At 29.3% G+C, this 19,967-nt stretch overlaps 4 protein-coding genes across 6 annotated transcripts; 3 read left to right on the top strand and 1 right to left on the bottom strand.

Moving 5' to 3' along the window:
• The first annotated feature begins 524 nt into the window (after positions 1-524).
• LOC126868707 (ubiquitin carboxyl-terminal hydrolase 36) lies at positions 525-7,818 on the top strand. Of its 2 annotated transcripts, none has more exons than XM_050624501.1 (8): positions 525-711; positions 1,712-2,254; positions 2,364-2,471; positions 2,564-2,790; positions 2,874-3,272; positions 3,349-4,268; positions 4,389-4,525; positions 5,069-7,818. In XM_050624501.1, the coding sequence occupies exons 2-8, from the start codon at positions 1,759-1,761 to the stop codon at positions 5,407-5,409; spliced, it is 2,628 nt and encodes an 875-aa protein (XP_050480458.1). In that variant the 5' UTR covers positions 525-711; positions 1,712-1,758; the 3' UTR covers positions 5,410-7,818. The 2 variants fall into 2 exon arrangements, with proteins under 2 accessions (XP_050480458.1, XP_050480465.1); XM_050624508.1 differs by lacking the exon at positions 525-711 and adding an exon at positions 719-960.
• Positions 7,819-7,894: 76 nt separating this feature from the next.
• On the top strand, positions 7,895-8,906 carry LOC126868766 (uncharacterized). The gene is made up of 3 exons (XM_050624568.1): positions 7,895-8,053; positions 8,215-8,433; positions 8,504-8,906. Exons 1-3 carry the CDS (start codon positions 7,910-7,912, stop codon positions 8,783-8,785), a joined length of 645 nt encoding a protein of 214 aa, XP_050480525.1. The 5' UTR covers positions 7,895-7,909; the 3' UTR covers positions 8,786-8,906.
• On the bottom strand, positions 8,894-14,857 carry LOC126868703 (vacuolar protein sorting-associated protein 8 homolog). The gene is made up of 15 exons (XM_050624487.1): positions 14,696-14,857; positions 14,105-14,383; positions 13,722-14,015; positions 13,402-13,620; positions 13,148-13,327; positions 12,820-13,065; positions 12,579-12,719; positions 12,063-12,518; positions 11,211-11,956; positions 10,611-10,998; positions 10,372-10,539; positions 10,156-10,303; positions 9,848-10,088; positions 9,556-9,769; positions 8,894-9,450 (listed from the first exon to the last, which is right to left on the bottom strand). Exons 1-15 carry the CDS (start codon positions 14,774-14,776, stop codon positions 9,349-9,351), a joined length of 3,903 nt encoding a protein of 1,300 aa, XP_050480444.1. The 5' UTR covers positions 14,777-14,857; the 3' UTR covers positions 8,894-9,348.
• Positions 14,858-15,890: 1,033 nt separating this feature from the next.
• LOC126868757 (uncharacterized) lies at positions 15,891-19,858 on the top strand. 2 transcript variants are annotated; one of them, XM_050624548.1, is made up of 3 exons: positions 15,891-16,505; positions 17,758-17,946; positions 18,067-19,858. In XM_050624548.1, exons 1-3 carry the CDS (start codon positions 16,242-16,244, stop codon positions 18,301-18,303), a joined length of 690 nt encoding a protein of 229 aa, XP_050480505.1. In that variant the 5' UTR covers positions 15,891-16,241; the 3' UTR covers positions 18,304-19,858. The 2 variants fall into 2 exon arrangements, with proteins under 2 accessions (XP_050480505.1, XP_050480512.1); XM_050624555.1 differs by having other exon boundaries at positions 15,892-16,505; positions 18,121-19,858.
• The last annotated feature ends 109 nt before the right edge of the window (positions 19,859-19,967 follow it).

Below are 19,967 nucleotides of genomic sequence, written 5' to 3'. Positions count from 1 at the left end.
TTTCTAAATAGGCTTTATTTTCATGATTCTTAAATAAGTTTTTAATATAAAATATTCCTCATATACGTAAAAATTTATATGTAGTATATTATATATACTCGAATAAATATACTATTAAGAAAAATAGTAAGTTAATTACTAATTTATATTTTGACTTTAAAATACCCAAGTATTATCGATAATTCCCAATTGTAATTTGTACTGTAATTATAAGCACTACAGAAATTTGAGATCGGAAATATGTAAATGAAAACTTACTTTATTTTTGCTCAATTAGTTTAGATTTCTAAATGCACTTATATACACACATATTTCAACGATGAATAATAAAAACATTTATGAACTTCACTCTTGTCATGTACGATTAAAATTATAAAATTGGGGAAAATACTGCCAAAATTTTTGAAGAATTACAAAATGAAAGCTGTACATGTGAATTTCGTGCAAATGTAATTCATGGAAACCAAGCTTTAAACTTGTGGCGCCTTCACGGTCGAATACACAGCATCTCCGATAGCATCGCAGAACCCAAGGGAAACGATTTAATGGCTACCGTTGTAATTGCAAATGGCTGACATAATGAAAGAGGATGGGTCTTGATTTCGCATGCCCAAAACTAACAGTTCTAAAAATGCCGTGTAATATTCACACGTGCTAATTTGAATAGTGTTTCTTGTTGAAATTATTGTCATAATTATACATGAATTAAACGTAAGTGGGATAAGTGTAACAAAGTACGCGGGAAAAAAATGACTCGTGGCCGGAGACACGCGCCCTCAGTTAAACTCATCCGGTAACCGTTTCGAGGCACGTAAGCGCGTGGAATTTCGAATTAATCGATAGCATTGTGATTCTACGTGGTCGTGGTCAGCAAATATCGTTTATAATGTAAAATGTGTTACAACACCGTTGATAGAAAATATTTGTATAAGATATAACGTATATAATCATCAGGAGAAGGTAAACAATGAATCTGTTGGCGCGGTATCTATTGCACACCGCGTGCTTTTAGTGTACTTTGTTAAAGGTTCGGTGTGATGTCGTGTAATTACATGAAACATTTCACGTAATTTCGCCTGTTCTTTCATCGTATCGAGAAATTCATATATATCGTTGCTTCAATCCATCGTAAATAGTGCTTTCATAAATGAATTAATAGTGAAATTAACCCTTTTGACTCGGTATCTATGAAGCAGTGTATTTGTGGTAGATACATATCTTAAGTGAGAAAGAAGGAAATGTTTGATTGTTGTGTCGTAGAAAATTTTATTTGCTTTTAAAACGTTTCTCCAAGTGATCTATCTAATAATTATATTATTTTATTATGTGTTATAAAAAAATCTTGATTCTTTCTGCGTTTGATTACAAAATTTTGTAAATTATTTATTTTTTCCATAATATTCATTATCTAAATACCATATTGACTAGAAAAAATGTAAAAAATCTGAGTTTTTTAAATGTATTTATTAATGTTAAAGTTAATATGTAAATATGCATTCACTGGTATAATTTGCGTACTCATTTATATGCTATAAGATATTGCTTCTCGTTCATGTAAGAAGTATATGTTCTCAAACATTGCATGCATATTGCAAAAAATAATATTAAATATTAATATTATTTTTATCTTTTGATATCTTTAATTTTAATAATAGAATAGGTATATTATTTAATATAGTTATTTTATTCTTACATATTCTTTTGTATATAGGGAATCAAATAACAAAAACTTTTAATATAAAGTAAAATAAAGTGAAAATGCCTGCTGTAAGCATTTGTGACCCAGTTGCGGCCACTCTTCGTCGTACATTGGAAACTAATCAGTCCAAAACATCAGATGACTTAACAGCAAATTTAGTTACCAATGCATCAAGAATTCTTCAGTCAGAAATTCAATATAAAGAAGTTGATGATTATCAAACAACAATTCTAGATCAACTTAAAGCAAAATACATTGTATTAAGTTTACCAAATTCTGAAAACTCAGATGATAAAATGAAGGATGGTGCAAATTATATAAAGAAAAATGAAAAAGTATCGAAAGGACTCAGTTTGCCAGAGCCAACAGTTACTTTATATTCTCCAAAGAAAGTTAGCCTAGGGTGGAAGGGTACATTTCCTGTTGGGGCTGGCATGTATAATGTTGGAAATACATGCTATTTAAATAGTACTCTTCAAGCTCTGTTTCATGTACCAGCACTTGTAAATTGGTTATTATCAGACTCTCATCATACATCAAAGTGTGAACAAAATGGTAGGTTATTAAAATTTATAGTTTACTTTACCATATTCTACACATTTTTAAGATATGAGATTATAATCCCACAGTTTTGTATCGTATTGTGATAATAGGTTAATTTTAGATGGAGGTGGAGAATGCCTTACATGTGCAGTGGCTAAGACTTTACAATCTAGTCACCAAAAATCAGGATGTGCTATCAAGCCATTCTACATATATAACAAACTAAAACGTAAGTATTAAATAATTATAAAATGTTAATTAATTATTATTAAATCTTATATGTTTGTTATATACATATATATATCTTATTTTTTCTATTAGTTATTTGTCGAACCATGGTGCCAGGGCAACAAGAAGATGCTCATGAGTTTTTACGTTATTTATTAGAAGGCATGGAAAAAGCCTACTTAGCAAGACACAAAGCTAGTAAACTAGACAGCTATTCTAAAGAAACAACACCTATCAACCAAATTTTTGGTGGTTACATTCGTACTGAAGTAAAGTGTCTACAATGTCGACATGTTTCCACTACTTTCCAACACTTTCAAGTATATATAATATACAGCTTTTCTAATAATCATGCTATTGATTAAGTATACAATAAACTAAATATATTTTCAATTTTCTGCAGGACTTATTAGTTGATATACGTAAAGCAAGCACTTTGGATGAAGCATTAAGTAGCTATTTTAGCCGTGAACAACTAGATAACAATGATTACAAATGTGAAGCTTGCAAAAGAAGAGTTCCTGCTACGAAACAATTTAGCTTAGAACGACCCCCTAAAGTGCTTTGTGTGCAATTAAAAAGATTCAGCGTTCTAGGAGGAAAAATATCTAAACATATAGGTTTCAAGCAAACTATAGATATGGGCCCTTATCTTTGGAAAGAACCAGGGGAACCTACGCAGTCACTTACATATAAGCTTATGTCGATAGTTACACATATGGGTCCATCAGTTAATTGCGGGCATTATACTGCAGTTGCAAAGGTCTCAACAGGCCAATATTATTCCTTTGATGATTCTTGTGTATGTATTAACGATATGTCTTTATTTGTAAAATATCGAACTATCTTGTTAATACCAAAAATTCGTTTGTATATAGGTTCGTCCACTTAGTTTGAGTAATGTATTCAGTACAAATGCTTACATAATGATCTTTGAGATGGAACAACAAACGCAATCTCAGGTTCAAGCTCAACAAACTGTTAAATTAAATGGTACAATAACTGTGAACAACACATTATCTTCATCAGGAAGCCCTATGAATAAAACTATAACTCCCAAGGCATCAACATCTGGATTACACTCATTAAATGGATTAATCAATGGCACATCGATTAGTAAAGATAACACAGATAATTCGGAAACAAATTTACAAATATCAACAAATAAAAATGCGGGACTTCAATTTAATACCCAAAAAAGCGCAAATTTTATCGGGCCACAGTTACCACAAAAATTACAAGATAAGTCTCAACCAAGATTAATTATGCATATTAAAAATGGGAAAATTTTGAATGGAAATAGCTTAGTTCCTTATGATGGATCTAGTGAAGAAGAAGATGTTAGTTCTAATGGAACATTAAAAAACCGCACAAATTTAAACACACCTACAAAAACAAACACTTCTGCTAATACTACTAATGGTACACAGAAATGTTCCCTGGCAAAAAATGGTTCTCCTAAAATAAATCTTAATGTATCAAAGACAAATGGTAGTAGTGTATCTCAGAATCAAAGTAATGTAATTCATTGTACAAAAACACAAAATGGTTCTAGCTGTAGTACCATTACAAGTACAATAAAGTATCAAAATGGTAAATCAGAAACAAATGGTAAGACAGAAAATAGTAACAATAATAGCAAAAGTAAGTGGCATCAATCTGTTAGAAAAACAGGACAGGACGATAAAGTAATTACAAAAGCTTCAAGCAGTAGTATGAAAGGTTGGCAAGTTTCAAAGGATACATCTTTTTCTGCTACATCAACTGCAACACCAAACGGATGGTCCGTGACTGATAAGTAAGTTATATTTTATTTTTAATATAATGTTATTTAAAAAGCAATATAAATTAAGCATTATAATTCTAGCAAATTTAATTCAACGATGTTTAATATACGTATTTAAACATTTTTTCATAGAGAAGATATCCATAAAATTAGTCAAAATAATGGCACGCCGAGTGCTGCGGCTTTAAGAGATTTCAATGGAACAAATCGTTCCGATACGGTTTCCCATTTATTAAAGATGTCTCATCGTGGTTATGGCAGTTCTTCGGGTCAGTACAACAAAAGAATTCTATTGAAGAACCAATTGAATCCAGCTGCTTTCCCTTCAAAATCCTCATCAACCTATTGTGCGCCCATGCGTCCTAAGTCCAAAAATTCTACATAAAGCAATATAATAAACATACAAGGAGCGAAAATTCTTATTCGCTCAAATGTTTTGAAACCAAAAATCCCGCCAATAACTTTAATAAAAATAATAATAAAATAATAATAGTAATAAAAAGAATACTAGAAAAAAAAAAGAATCTTTTCAGTGATAAATTGTGGATATTATAAAACATTATGAGCTATTGTTAATCCCTAAATTAAAAATATTTGTTTTGTTACACCTCTGCTAAGTCGGTAATAATAAAAAGTATATTTTGTGATTTATTAAAAAAATTATGTTAAGTGTTAAAGTAACACTATTAAATGACAAAAATATTAAAAACTGTGTACAAATATTTTTATTCTAAAAATTTACTGATAAAATAATGTCATTTTCTTATCAAACGAAATAGTGAGTACTAAAGTATATGCTTGTTTGTTTACAGTTGCAAATTGGAATGGTAACAGAACACATTTAGATAGAGAAGTTGATAATGATAGAAGGGAAATACGTAAGCGACATTTTAATGCAGATGATGAAGAAATAGATCGTGGTCGAGTCAAGAAAGTAAAAGATCATCGAACGTATGAAGAAAGAAGTAACTCGGGGTATAATCCTTTCCAGGAATATCAAAATGGCAAAACGTGGAACCGATCTCTTAGTGGTTATTATCGGAGACATTACTATAATACTTCCAATAATGCACGGCCACGGCATGGCAGAAATTATAGGCCTCCGCATTACAGATATCATAATCATTCTCGTGCACATTGGCAACGAGAATAAAATAAAAAAGATAAGTTGTTGAGAAAGAATTTCGAAAGCAATCCAACGTCGAAAAACTTCGTTAGGTTTCAATTACGAAAGCAAATTATAATTTTTCAATACGTTAAAATTAAAATAAAGATGTGACAGTGTTGATTTAGATAATTAATGTTGGACATAATAAATATTCAACATTCATTATAATGAATCGCTAAACTGCATCGTAACAACCATGCATGTTCCTGACAGAGTCTTCATGTACTCTATTGTTGTTTGTAGCTCACGTACGTATGTGGACATTATACTACATAGTACACGGGGGATGAGTATCAATAGCTCTGCCAATCTTGTGTTCAGTATGAACGGAGTAAAATTTGTTATAAAATTGTACTATACTATATGTGCGTTATTAATTTAGAGTGCGTATTAAAGAAATATATGTATGGATGCAATGGTTAAGAGTTTAAACAGTATATCGCTAAGTGTTTAAAATTTTCTTGTTAACTTTTTTATACTTTAGTTATGGTCATAAAATAATGTTCTTATTTAATTTGAAGTAACTTTCATATTACATAACAATGTAAAAATCTTTAATAAGTATTTTATACTAATCTTATGTTACTTATATTGATACCATTGTTGAATTAAAATTATAAACACAATATTCGACATATATATATATATACTCGGTGTTTAATTGTTTATCGAACTTGATAAGTGTCCATACATTTTCAGACAAAAAAAGAATACATGTTAATTAACAGAAAATAAAGTTATGTGTAAAAATAAGTTAGTTTTAACGAGACGAAGATAAAATTAAGTTAAAAAAAATATTTTGAAAATTTTATGTCAATAACATCTTTCATTTATGATATAATAATCCGTCCTTTGTTTTAATTAACAAAGATACTCCTCCCTCATCGAGCTGTAACAAAAGCATTCAATTAAGCAGTCAATCTTGCTCGATCAAGAAACGTGGTCTTTGTCGTCGCTTACTGAAGAGAAATATATTCATAATAATTACAATGATTAATCAGTAAGTGAATGATTTCTCTTAACATGGTGAATGTGCATACTTGTGAATACATGTGACTTCAATTCTCTTTTTTTTAACATAATATATATATATATATTATATACAGGTAATTCCAGAGTGTTTGTGGAACTTGTGAATAATCGAGTGAAGAGTGTTTAATGGTAATGGATTAATAGTATCAAGTTATTGAAATATTAGTTTAAAAAGGAAAGAAATTGTAAATTACATATATAAGTGTAGAATTTTAATATTATGGATTTTTCATAGAGCATTAAAAATTGCAAAGCCATAGATAATTTGTTAAGCCAAGGATAAAAAAAAAAGCTGGCTTTTTCGCCTGCTCGTTATATATAATACCTCGTTATATTATTCTACAAATTAAATATTAGCCAAAAAAAAGAGATAAGCAACCATACGTTAAGATCTGATGATTGTTACAGATTTTATGGTACTCGATATTTTTCAGAAGATATATGACTTGGACGTACATGCTGGACCTGTATCTTTATCCAAGATATTAGTCGCAATTGAATAATCACATTAGCTTGATATTGCGGTGAATACAATATAATTACCGTAATATAGCCTTAAATTAAGCATCATGTTATTACATGCTCTAAAATATAATAACAATGGTTTCTGCATTGTATAAATTCATGTATCGTTTGAAGAATGAGATTTGAAGTTCTATAAAATCGGTACATCTGATACTGTAAACGTATGTGATATTGCTCTGTACAGAGGTGAACAACAACAAACACCAGATTTAATTTATGTATTAAGTATCACAAATAAAACGGAAATTGTCGTTTGTACAACATTCAAACTATCGATACAAACAGAGTGAGATGGACGTTAAATCCATAGAAACCAATTCATTTATACTATAAAGAAAAGAAAAAGACTATCGCGTTTTCGAGCGAAGATAATATAATCTGTAGACGCATGTAATGTATTTTTATTTTCATCTTGTATTCTTATAATTTGTTAAAAAGTAATTCTTCATATATATTTCTTCATTTACTCCGTCATCTTGAAATGGAGTGTTTGATGAAAAAGGAAGAGCCTTCGTCTAACGAACTCATAAAAACACTCGAAAAAAATGTGAGTAAGCAATTTGACCCTTTCATGCTTGAAATATATTCATATTAATTATTGCCATTAGATTTATTTAAATTAGTTTTTAAATTACCAATATAAAGGATTTTAAAAATTTCACGCGTATTATATACTGATTTCGAAGATGCATTTTTTTATTGTTTAGCATGAAAGAGTTAAATAATAAAAAAAATTAACAATGATTAGTGAATATTGGAAAAAAAAGTTGAGAAAGTGCATTACTGTTTACTTGAAAAACTGATTTTAAAAAATGTAAATAAAGATGAGCAACACAACATAGCACTGTCAACATTTATTTAGGTAGCGATCTTAAAAATAGAAAATCACTATAATTCAAAGATCAGTTACGAATTGGATGTTAAACTCATGTACTTCCATAACGTATCACGTAGTCTCGCGGATAAACTTGAATCTTTATGGAAATTAGCTGAAGCACATCAACCAACGGAAAATGAAATAAAACAATTTGCTGATCAAATTGCAGGTATATGGACTTCTATAAATCGTCAGGTAATATTTATTTTACTATTAAAAAAACTTTTTTTCATACTCAAAACTATGTTTTTTCACTTTTTATATTTGTTTAATTTTAATCTCACTCTGTTATTGCGAAATAAAGTATTTTGTTGGAGAAATATAGGAATTCTAAAATAATTTAACTATATGTATAGATTTATGAAAAATATTCTAAAATACGAATGGGTAGTGGAACATTGCATGGAGTACCATTATCAATAATTCTTAATAAAATAAAAAAAGAAATTATTCTATTCAAAGTATCATTACAACGTCATGAGTCTATTTATGATCAAGAATATATATTAAAAGGATACAAGCTAATTACCAAAAGTGAAAAATTTATAAGCAGCTTACAAAAATGTGATAGCAAGGTAAAACTTGCTTAATATTTTACTAGTATAAATATTAATATTTAATATAAATTATTTTTTCAAATTACAGTTGCAACAACTCTTATGCATATCAAATATTATGCCACGTCTTATAAAATTACAATCTGCGATTGATAAATATGTTACCACTATTGAATTACTACCTACAAGGAGTTTTCCTTCATATGACTTAAGTGCCTTTTCATTAGTTGCAAAATTATTGACTGGTGAACTACTTGGTTATGAATCAATTAATCCTAGTTATGTTCTAATGGAAAATATGCCTAAAAAGCCTGTTTTTATTATCAAAAACGTTAAACGCAAATCAATTCATCCATATTATCCAACATAAAATATATTTATAATCTGTACAGTCTTAGATATGAAATATCTAAAATGTTTTCAAACTGAACTATTGTATCTAGGATAATGTACATAAATATTAATAGTAAATAATGACTTTATATAATTAATTAATTATTATCTTTATTTACTTAATGACTGATATTTGGCAACGTGCTGCACATTGGGCAAATGGAATTTACATCGATAAAAGTATACAAGTCCTTATCAATACTATACACAATATAGCTATATTAATTTACAATATACAAAGATACAATATTCGAATCCTGCTAAGCAGAAAAATATCTTAAATACCACAGTTCCAGAAATAGTGAAAAATATGGATGGCGTATTTTTATATATGTAAAAGGAAGCCTTGATAAAAACAATTATAATTTAATTTTGCATATAAAATATGATAACAGAACAATCTAATTGTTCATGGAATGAAAAATAAGAGATCCAATGTAATATATAATACATGTATAACACGCAGCAGTCATTTCTACTAACAGACTGTTACACACCAGGGGTAAGTGTGATATTAAATTGTGATATTCAAAGACTAGATTAAAAAATACCCTCAAGATCCGGTAAGGAAGTAGGTGGTGCAAGTCTTAGAGAAAGATCTTTATTACGCATAAATTCTGGTGGTAGAATTTGTTTATGTTCCTACAAAACAACAAATTTAAATTTTACTATAAAAATATCAACAATATCTTAATAATATACATGTATGATATATTTATTTAGAAACGAAATCAATATATTACTTACATGGAATGATTTAGTAGTATGTGTGATATTAGTAACAATAGGTGCCCATCCCTTAGACTTTAAACATTTATAACAAGATTTAGGTTCTCCTAAACATTCTGAATGAAAACCATGCCCACAACTGAAAACTATTATATATTCCGTACATTGTGATAACAAATGTCTACATATTGAACAGATTACTGATACGCTTGCACAAGCTCTTCCTGCATCCCTAAAAAACATAAAAATGTTAGTATTAAATAACTATTACGTTAGTATTAAAAAATTACTTATATGGACCTATACATACCTAAGCGACTTTTTCAGTGCCTTGTGAAGCTCCAAACTGACCAAACGTGCAGTAGTTTCAACTAAAGTTTGTTCATATCGGGAATGTGTAAGTACTCCAGATAATAATTTTCTTATGTCACCTATTGTTCCACTTGTCGCCAATGGATGTTTCAATATTTGCTCTAATACAGTTGATAATGCTGTTGTTCCACTAAGAAATTCTAGTGCAATTCTTAATAATTTTCCGCTTAATTTTTCAACTGTAATTTCGTTAGATAATTAGAAAGTATTATTTACGATTTGCCATTATGTCAAAATATACCATACCTTCTTTGTTAGTACTATTTGAATGTGTTTGAAGTATAGTTTCCACAAGTGGCATCCAATCTAAATTTCCTGCAGATCGTCTGCATATTCCTGCTAGTTGTATTGCACTGTGAATTGATGCATTTTCTGATACTTTGTTCTGACAATACTAAAAGTAAATATTGTTAAAATAGAAAGTAATAATTAATATTATTACATTATTTTCATACAATGTACCAATTCTAAATTATTTTGAAATTCTTTCAAAAGAATATCAAACGCATCCTGATAATTTCCCAATTTTTCTAACATTACTGCTTCAGCATCTTTGTGATTCGCTTTCTGAACTATTTGCAATGCTTCATTTAGTCTACAACCATGAAATCCTTGAATATGCTCAACAACCTAAATTTTAAAAAATAACTAAAGTTAATAATATATTTCAATATCTATCTATAGTACAAAATTTTACTAACATGGTCTGGTTGTAATTTACACATTAATTCCAAATATTTTTCTAACATTTCAGTCGTAAGCTCTAATGTGATATCTTCTTCTTTGTATTGTACTATTTGATATAAAGCTTCTAGTAAAGTATATTGTAAGGTTGGAGTATTTTCTAGTATTTGTAAAATTTCAGAAACGTTGTTTTGCAAATGTGTTGCTATCAACATAGCAAATTGATTTGCATTAATTCCCACCAGAGCTACGGCATTTGCCATTATGACTAATTGCAACGAATTTGGAGAAAGATGTTTTAACCAGAGCCAAATATCATGATGTCTAGATGGATGCAGTATCATACATTTACAAACTGCAATCCAATTTTCTCTGGCGCTATACAGCAACTCCGCAACACGCATACTGTAACATTATATACTGCGATACAAGTTACTATGTATGATGCTATTAATATTAATAATGCTATATAATTTCTTGAAATGTAATATTAACAGGTACACTATAATATTTTTTTTATGAATATATTCTATCTAGCTAATAAAAATGTGGTACACAATCAAAATTAAATAATAGTATACATGTGTAAAGTTTTATATTTATATACATATACTTACAAATTGGCTCTTTCTGCTAAATTAAGTAAAGTATTATCCGATATATTACGTAATTTTTTTGAACGCAATAATCCCAGTATTGCACTTTCTTTATCAGTCTTAAGCTCGTTTGATGATCCCATACTTGAGTCAGTACATAATATTTCTATCATTTTATTTAACATACTAGGTTCTAAATTAACAGTATTTTCTGCAACTTCATTAGCTATAAATATAAGAACTAAATTTCTCTGTTCGTCAGTAATATAATCAGGATTCCTTGGACTTAAAGGTGTGCTAGGCATAACGATATTTAATAATATATCTATGAGTCTTTGCCGTTGTCTGAGACCCATCTCAGACGTAAATTCCGGCTCTTGGAAGGCAATTGCTATCACGTCGAGGAATCCTTTTGCGTCAAACTGTAGCAAAGTTCTTAGATACGGATATTGTCTTTCTGTATCATTAGCCAAACTCGAATGCTGTGAAAGCAATGCTCTTAATACATCTGTTTTTGCTCTTTGGGACATACCCTCGGGAAGTTCATCTCTGGGAAAACCACGACCGGCAAGACAGCAACTAGCATAGACCAAAAGTGCATTGCCAAGTTGTATACTATCTCGAGTTAACGAATCCTTTGAATTCGTTAACATATTTTGTAATATTGGTACTAATTGATGAATTGAAGCAGTAAAGTCACCTAATGCCGTCGTTTGAAGGTGTATTAAAGCTTCCCAGAGACCTCGTTGCCGACAAAGTGTTGTTACCTATAATATTTTTAGATACAAGTAAGTACTTTTAGATTGAATTTTCATAGATTACTTGTTTTTAATCAAATAAAAACATTAAAAAGATATAAATATGTTTACTTACTTGATGGATATCTAAACAATCAACATCTAATAACACTATAATTGCTTGAAGCGAATCTACTTTTTCTTCTTGATCGTAAAGGGTAACTAGCTGTTGAGCTATTAACGGTGGTAGTCGCGGTCGTAAGCTCCCATCCAATAAAGGATTTTCGAGGGCATGTAAATAACTCGCTTTTAATCCTTCGGACTCCGAAACTAAGTCCCATAATTTTCCAAATAATAAATCTGTATTTTCTAGTTGTATACAATAATCTACACAAGTTGTGACTATTTCAAATTCTGCATTTTCGTCTGCAAGACAGTGATTCAATTCTTCCATATATTGAATCAAAACTTGACATACTTTATCGCGAGCTATTTGTTTACGACGTTGTTTCGAACCACGTAGACCAACAACTGCTTTCCCTTTATCTTGATAAAAAGAAAGTCCTAAAGCTAATGCTTCTGGATATCTTCTCTGAAATGACAAAATATGTAATAAAGTAAAAAATTATATAATTCCAATATATGTACGAACCTGCATCGTTAAATGTCGCAATCGTTCAGTCCATGTCCGTATACAGACTACATGTAAACTTTTGGTACCCAATAGTAAAAGTTGAGTACCAAATGTTACAACAGTATTATAACATGCTCTTTCACCAGCCAATGCCATTGCCTGTAGTTTTATAAAACAAAACAATGTGATTATCAACCTAAATTTGATAGATTATTGATCTAAAATTGATAATTAAATAGTACAATGATTTGATTAATACCTTTGAAACATTTCCACCAGTGGACAGACCTTTGAAATGGCTAGATGCATATGAAATACCAACGCGACTCATATCTAAAGTTTCCAAGTTATCCTGTGCTCTTACATCTAATAAATGTAATCTTTCTTGTGTATCCAATACTGCTAATGATCTCGGATTTAACCATCGTAAGTTACTTATTGTATATGGAAGAGTCATTCTTCTTAAGGGAGATAATTTTACTCTTGAACCAGCTTCAGTACATACCTAATAAAAAAATTTTATCAATATATATTTATTAGCAATATAGTTGTTTAATAAATAGAATTATGTTATATAAACTGTATACTTGATAAAAATGAACCACATCATCTCTTGCAAGAGCCAGAACAGGATCAATTACACGAGAAGCATCTGCTGCTTGTATGACAACAAGCTGCCAAGATAGTTGTGGTGGTGCTATAGGTGCACCAGATAAAGGATGAGTTAACACAACACGCATTCGTGGTCTTATGCAAACTACTATTACCTACAAAATTCAAGTAATATAAGATTACATGTATACTACAAATATGAAAATCTTTTTTAGCAATAGATAAAAACCTTTGATAATGTTGCCATTGCCACTAAGGTATAATTTTTCAGGGCATGTGATGGCAGATGATTCAATAACAATGGTTCTAATGTACACACTTCACCTCTAGATCCACTAAATAAACACCTGCTATCACAGCCTCTTACACCCATAACCCTTGTAAAATTTAATTCAAAAACGGATCCACCACTATCACTACATAATGCTACCTTTGGTGAATCTGTGAACTATACAGAAATACATTGTTTTTTATTAATGAAAATTTCACACAATTATATGTCAAGTTATATGTCACAGTTATATGTGAAATGATATGAGATAATCTCACTTTAACATGTAACACAGCTGTATCAAGAGGATGTACATCAGTAAGTGTCCTTAATACTTTTCCATTAGAACTATCTATCATTAATATATGTCCTCTAGCAAATCCAGCTAATATCCTGCTTCCATCATGATTGAAACATAATGCAGATACAGATCCTTGGTGCCTTGCTTCCTGATCACACCATCTTAATGTCTGTGAAGAATCAAAACCTAATACCAGACCATGACTAGTTCCAACTACTAACATATTCCCTCCAGCAGCAACTGCACTTGCTAACCCAGCATTAACCTTCTCCTATACAGAAAAAGAAGAACAATTAAAGACAATATATTATAAACTCAACGTAATTACAGGCTTTTGGTAAAGAAAATATTTTCCCTCACACTAGCTGATATAATTTGTGACGATATCCCTTTTAATATAACATGTCTCAAAATAGCACCAGAGGACGTTGGTTGTGAAGCTTTGTTTGATTTATTTAAAGAGTTTAAGGATAAATGGCTCCCAACACTTGTTGTTTCACTACTCCCTAGCTTTTCACCTGATGTTAAACCAAAGTCATCATCTGTTCCAGATAATGATGTACAATCAGGTTCTGTCAATATACTTTCTAAGGAGGGTAATTCTTCCACAGCTGGTATAGCATACTCTGTGTTATCCAACTAAAATTATAAAATATATATAACTCCAATAGATTTGGCAATAAAATATGATAATTTAGGTAATAATATAATTAAATTTAATAGAGTAAAGTGAGAACGTAAGTAAAGGTAAAACAATAAGAAGGAAGTATATAATAGATTTCAATATCAACAAAGTAAAATGAAATAAAATAATTGCAATTTCTACATGTTATACTAAGTTTATAAACATACTAAAACAGTAATAGAATAAGAGAGTTATGAGAACATAACCTGAAAATTAGAAATTTTATACTGTACTTAAACATTTCTACAGCGAATATAATTAATTACCTCTTCGATATCTAAATTAATAACCTCTGTTGCGAGGTATTCTTGAGACCCAGCATCCGACCCCAACCCATTTTCAGCCATTTTTTATCCCACCTGTCATTCCACAGCTGATACACGTAAATATAGCGGCCACTCATTAAGCTATAGGAAATATACAATGATAGAATCTGCAGTATATATGTACATATGCATGTGCAATTTACGGTATTTTTTATATTCATATATTGATATTTTTTTTTTACATATATATACGTACATATACATTAATCGCTGACTTAATTAATTATCTTTATAGAAAATTTTATAATTTAGTTTTAAATTTATACACGAAGAAACATTAAAAGTCTTTTGATTTACAGAGTATTTAAATTTAAACATTTTAATTTTTAATCTTTAATCTTTTGAGAAAATATAAAAGAAGTAAACACATATTTAATTCGTAGGGCTTAATTTGATCAGTTTATGAAGCAGAATAACACTTCATATGTATTTTCGTTTATTTATTTACAAGAAAGTACGTAAATTTTTACGAATCTACGGATCATAAAATAGTGGAACCGGTTTCTTTTTTAAGAAAACATAAAATAGGAAACGAATCAAATATAACGTTTATTCATAAATCGTTTATTTTTATGTGTTCTGGAGTATAGTTTTTGGGTGTAACAACTTATCTTATTTGTATGATATAATAGTGAAGTAATAAAACCGCTATCACTATCACAGGTGTCATATTAAACTAAAGATAAGAATGTAGATTCACATGTTACATCTGGACTTAGTTATAAAACCGTATAATTATTAACTTACATTTTCTTAAACATGTAGCGCTTAATATTTTTTTATTTAACTACAATAACAATTATGAACATTTCGTTAATTATCTTTTATATTTTACTATATTATGTTCTAATAAAAATCTCGTTTAATAAAAATCTATTACGCAGCTTGGAAATTATTTCGTTTTTACGAGAATTTTATCTCATTAATTCATCAGTAGAACAATCTTGAAGTTCGTATAATGTCTTTTACAGAGTTAGTAATTATTTTATTATTATTCTCAAAATTAATCTGTAACTATCAAATATGTAATCGTATGAAATCCGATTATGGTGTCACCATGCGGCTATAGTATAATCTCTAACATTGATATCACTGGTATAACTCTAATCCGTGATATCTATGACATACGTAGTAGGTTTTTGATACATGACGTCTGGGCATCTGTATGTCATACCTGATCATAGTTGCACATTGTATCTGCATTGCGAATATATATATATACATATGCGTGTGTATATACCAAGAAAAGGGTGAAAAATTACCATTACAGTGCACGAAATAAAAGTTCAGAAGTAATTAGAAGCATTGATCGAAAGTTGACACGTTAACAACGGAATAATATCACTTTGTGCGTTGTATTGGGTAATACCATTTTTTTTACCCATCTCCTATCAATAGAATTAACTAAAAGTTTTACGCGTGATTATAAAGTGCCCATCCGTGGGCCGAGAAAATTGTAAAAATTGCGTATATTTCGCGAGAAGATATGCCAGATAGTGGTGCTGTTTATCAACCTACAACAGTAGGTTACACATATGATAGCGGAGGTGACGGTGCTGTAGGTGGTAGCAGTTTAAGAAGTGGTTTCTGGAGAGTTATATCAAGACATAAACTCAGCTCTAGGAAATGGTTCGAATGGGTATTACTCTCGGTTGCTTTATCTTTTTTCATTGCTGGTTTAACGATGATGCTGGTCAGTTTTGTATCCGATGACACATCACAAGAAAATAAAATAGAGATCATAAGAAAGGTACTTATAACCTTCTTACACTATGATGTTTCGTATTTATGAGTATTTTAATCTCTGATAGATGATAGCAGCATGACATATATTTAAATGAAATCATGATCTGTCTTTGTATTCAAAATATGTAAATGCATGATGTATACATAGTACATTGCCTTACTTTAATTAACAAGTGTCTTGTTACTTTGGTATTTAAAAGCTGACAGTAATTTTTATTTTATTCCAAAAAATTTCTATTGGTTTACATTCTAGGAAAATAATTTTTTTGCATTGGTTTCCATTATTAAAGAATATTTTATAATAATAGTAATAATACATAAATATTCATTATAAAATTGACTTTTAATACTTCATATCTGCTCATTATTTTTATTATCTTCTTTATTATACATATATATTATAGATATATATTATACATACATATGTATATATTTGATATAGTAATATACAGGGTAAACCACAATTTCAAGCACCGACCAAGCTCAGATTTCACTGAAGATAGAGAAAAATTATAGAGAGAACTCACTTTTGTTTTAGAATGCAATGCAGTGGGAAAGTGCAATTGCACTTCTTTCTCAAATAGAAGTCTATAATTTTTTATTAACCAGTTAATATTCTTTTCATTAATATTTATTTTTTAATACTCTACGAGAAAATGTCAAGGTACTTTGGTCAAAATATGCTTAGTTTAATAGATATCTCAAATTTAATCTTGTGAAACTTTGATTATGAGAAACAAGGAAACATACAGGGCAGAATGCTTGCGTTTATGTTTTCCTTATCTTTCTTAAACTAAATTTGATGAAATTAAAATTAAAGTATCTTCTAAACTAAGGATATTTTCAAATATCTTAATACCTTTATAGAGAATTGAATGATTATAAAAAATTATAGAATTCCATTTAGAAAAAGAATGTAATTGCAGTTTTCTAGTGCAACGTTGCATATTGAAAGGAAACAAATACCTGTGAACATAGATTTTACACATTCAATATTTCTCTCCACGATTTTTCTCTATCTTCAACAAAATCAGAGCTACAGCCAGCCCCAGTTGAATGGTCAACTCTGTATAAGACTAAATAAGAAGGACACAAAATACTATCATTATTGCTTATGCATTTTCATGCAAAATATATTTATAAAAATGTATAAAATCGACTTTTTCATGCTTCTAAAGTAAATTATTTTATCAATTATTTATGTGTTTTTGTTGCCTAATGTATGAAACTAAATTCAAAAATAATTATACATAAAGGTAAACGAGAATCCAACTACATCTGCAACAAGCGTTGAAGAACATATTGAAGATGCTGCAAAAAGTTCCATAGCATTAGGTGCTAGCATGATGTTAGTAGGGCTTCTATTGGGTTTCGGTTGGGCCTGGCTGCATTTCTTCCGTCGTGGTAAATCTCCAAGAGGTGGAATGGTTGGAAGTAGTGGTCAGGTAGGCACAATTTGTTTGGTAGATTTATATTTTATGTTTGGTTTTATTTACCGGAAGCCATCCATGTGTGTTTTGGCTCGTACGTTTCTTTATCTTATATACGCGTTGCTATGAGGAAAGATGTTGGGCGGTTTGAATCCATCAACTGACTTGCTGGTGGGTTCCACTTCGCAGTACGGGCCGGTACTAACGGAGTTGCCGAGTCAACTGAAGCTGAAGCAGACAAGTTCGCATGATACTCCAGCAATACCACTTTCTGATCAGGAAGAAGAAACGCGTACCTTAATGCAGGATTCTACAATTCCTTCGGTTGTCTCCACTGGTCCTAATACCATTGCTAATCAGATTCCCGGTTGAGTACAAAGGTTAAATGCGTCGATGTGTAGTAAGAACACACGATGCGAACATTCTTTTAATTTTATGTGAACCAACCTTAATCACAATTTTTGTCATTTTTGTGAATTATGTGGTTTATTTACACAGGCGAATTATTCTTTCTTTATCTTTTCTAGTAGTAATTTTAATTGATGACGATACATATAAATTTATTTGAACAGTTTTGCCTGACTTTAAAATGTAAAAAATTTTATTTCCGTAAATTATCAGCACAAGTCATAGCGTAACATATCATTTACCATATTTTTCTTAAATTTTATCTTTTAGTTTGTATCTATGCATTCCTCCACTCCGTCCATTATCATTGGTAATATGTTAGATAAGCATTGAATCCAGATATTACATATAGTAAATTTTAGAAGAATTTATTTACAATGCAATATAAGCTATTTAAAAAAATATATTATTTTGATTATTATTTAAATACATAGCATGTTTAATAGTAATACTAATATCGGTTGTCTTGATATAATAGTAATTTATATTAGCACATTATTGGTCTGAATTGGCCAGTTATGAATGCATGTATAAACAAACGATATTTTGTATTATTCTGCCCAGTTTAATATGATGGCAGCATTAAGTGTGACTGACAATATTTGTAACAAACTATTTGCTCACCTTATATGTATGTATATGGGAAAAAATGAGCTCTAACACAAGGTGGTATTAGGAAAATAAAGGTATGTGTATATATTAGGATAAAGTACATAAAGTATAATACAAAGTAATCCCATCTTTTCAAAATAAATTGGTATGGTTGTGATATGGAGCAGTGAAGGGAAATACACTGCACAATTTTTGTTATATTACTTTATCGTTTTTATACTTATGTTATTTATAGTTAATACTTCTAATTACATACAATTTAATTAGTATATATATAATATAATATATATATAATATATATATATATATATACTAATATACATATAAATACTTTTTACAATATAAGTATTTTAACACTTTGATGAAATTTTGGACTCTGTTTTACTGACTTTTCGTATACCTATTGAGACTGGGTAATATTATGTATATATAAGATAATCTGTGGTTAAGCCATTCTGACTATCAGCTACAAATTTTAAATGATTATTGAAATTTCTAAATAATAATCTTTATTTATATATATAATTTTACTTAAATTTGAAATTGCATTTACAAAACAAAAGAACAATTTCCATTGTATAAAATAATATCATTAAATTTTTGTCTATCACTCATTTTTTTATATATAAGTTTCATTTTTTCCTTTTTTTTTTTTTTAATTGATCTATTTTATTCGTTATAATGTAATATAATTCGTTAAAATAACACTTCACAAATATGAATATTTAAAACAAAAAAATTAAATAAGTATCTGTCTGGATTCAATGCTACCATAGAATGAATATGCATTAACAATAATATTATTTCAATGATTTATGTGAAATCCATACTATATTAGTTAATGATTTATTCATTCATTTATGTAAGTATTTTTATTAAATAAGAAAAATAAATAATTAAAAAGTGACATATAGTCTTATTAAATCTTTATTATTCCACTTTTTCTTCGCGTGTACGGATTTTTGAAAATATAACAATAGACTTCAATTTACAATATATTATATTTATTTTATTAT

This window comes from Bombus huntii, chromosome 1 (assembly GCF_024542735.1).
Source record: "Bombus huntii isolate Logan2020A chromosome 1, iyBomHunt1.1, whole genome shotgun sequence".
Lineage (NCBI taxonomy): Eukaryota > Metazoa > Arthropoda > Insecta > Hymenoptera > Apidae > Bombus > Bombus huntii.
This window is presented reverse-complemented; position numbering and strand designations above follow the sequence as displayed.

Excerpts from the sequence above, each read along its gene's own strand:
- LOC126868707 (XM_050624501.1), top strand. The coding sequence starts at position 1,759 with ATGCCTGCTGTAAGCATTTGTGACCCAGTTGCGGCCACTCTTCGTCGT. Across the intron at positions 2,255-2,363 it reads ATCAAAGTGTGAACAAAATG|ATGGAGGTGGAGAATGCCTT; the intron begins GTAGGTTATTAA and ends GGTTAATTTTAG. Across the intron at positions 2,791-2,873 it reads CTACTTTCCAACACTTTCAA|GACTTATTAGTTGATATACG; the intron begins GTATATATAATA and ends AATTTTCTGCAG.
- LOC126868766 (XM_050624568.1), top strand. The coding sequence starts at position 7,910 with ATGTACTTCCATAACGTATCACGTAGTCTCGCGGATAAACTTGAATCT. Across the intron at positions 8,054-8,214 it reads GGACTTCTATAAATCGTCAG|ATTTATGAAAAATATTCTAA; the intron begins GTAATATTTATT and ends CTATATGTATAG. Across the intron at positions 8,434-8,503 it reads TACAAAAATGTGATAGCAAG|TTGCAACAACTCTTATGCAT; the intron begins GTAAAACTTGCT and ends TTCAAATTACAG.
- LOC126868703 (XM_050624487.1), bottom strand. The coding sequence starts at position 14,776 with ATGGCTGAAAATGGGTTGGGGTCGGATGCTGGGTCTCAAGAATACCTC. Across the intron at positions 13,328-13,401 it reads CAATGGCAACATTATCAAAG|GTAATAGTAGTTTGCATAAG; the intron begins GTTTTTATCTAT and ends TGAATTTTGTAG. Across the intron at positions 13,066-13,147 it reads ATGTGGTTCATTTTTATCAA|GTATGTACTGAAGCTGGTTC; the intron begins GTATACAGTTTA and ends TTTTTTTATTAG.
- LOC126868757 (XM_050624548.1), top strand. The coding sequence starts at position 16,242 with ATGCCAGATAGTGGTGCTGTTTATCAACCTACAACAGTAGGTTACACA. Across the intron at positions 16,506-17,757 it reads AAATAGAGATCATAAGAAAG|GTAAACGAGAATCCAACTAC; the intron begins GTACTTATAACC and ends TTATACATAAAG. Across the intron at positions 17,947-18,066 it reads TGGTTGGAAGTAGTGGTCAG|ATGTTGGGCGGTTTGAATCC; the intron begins GTAGGCACAATT and ends CTATGAGGAAAG.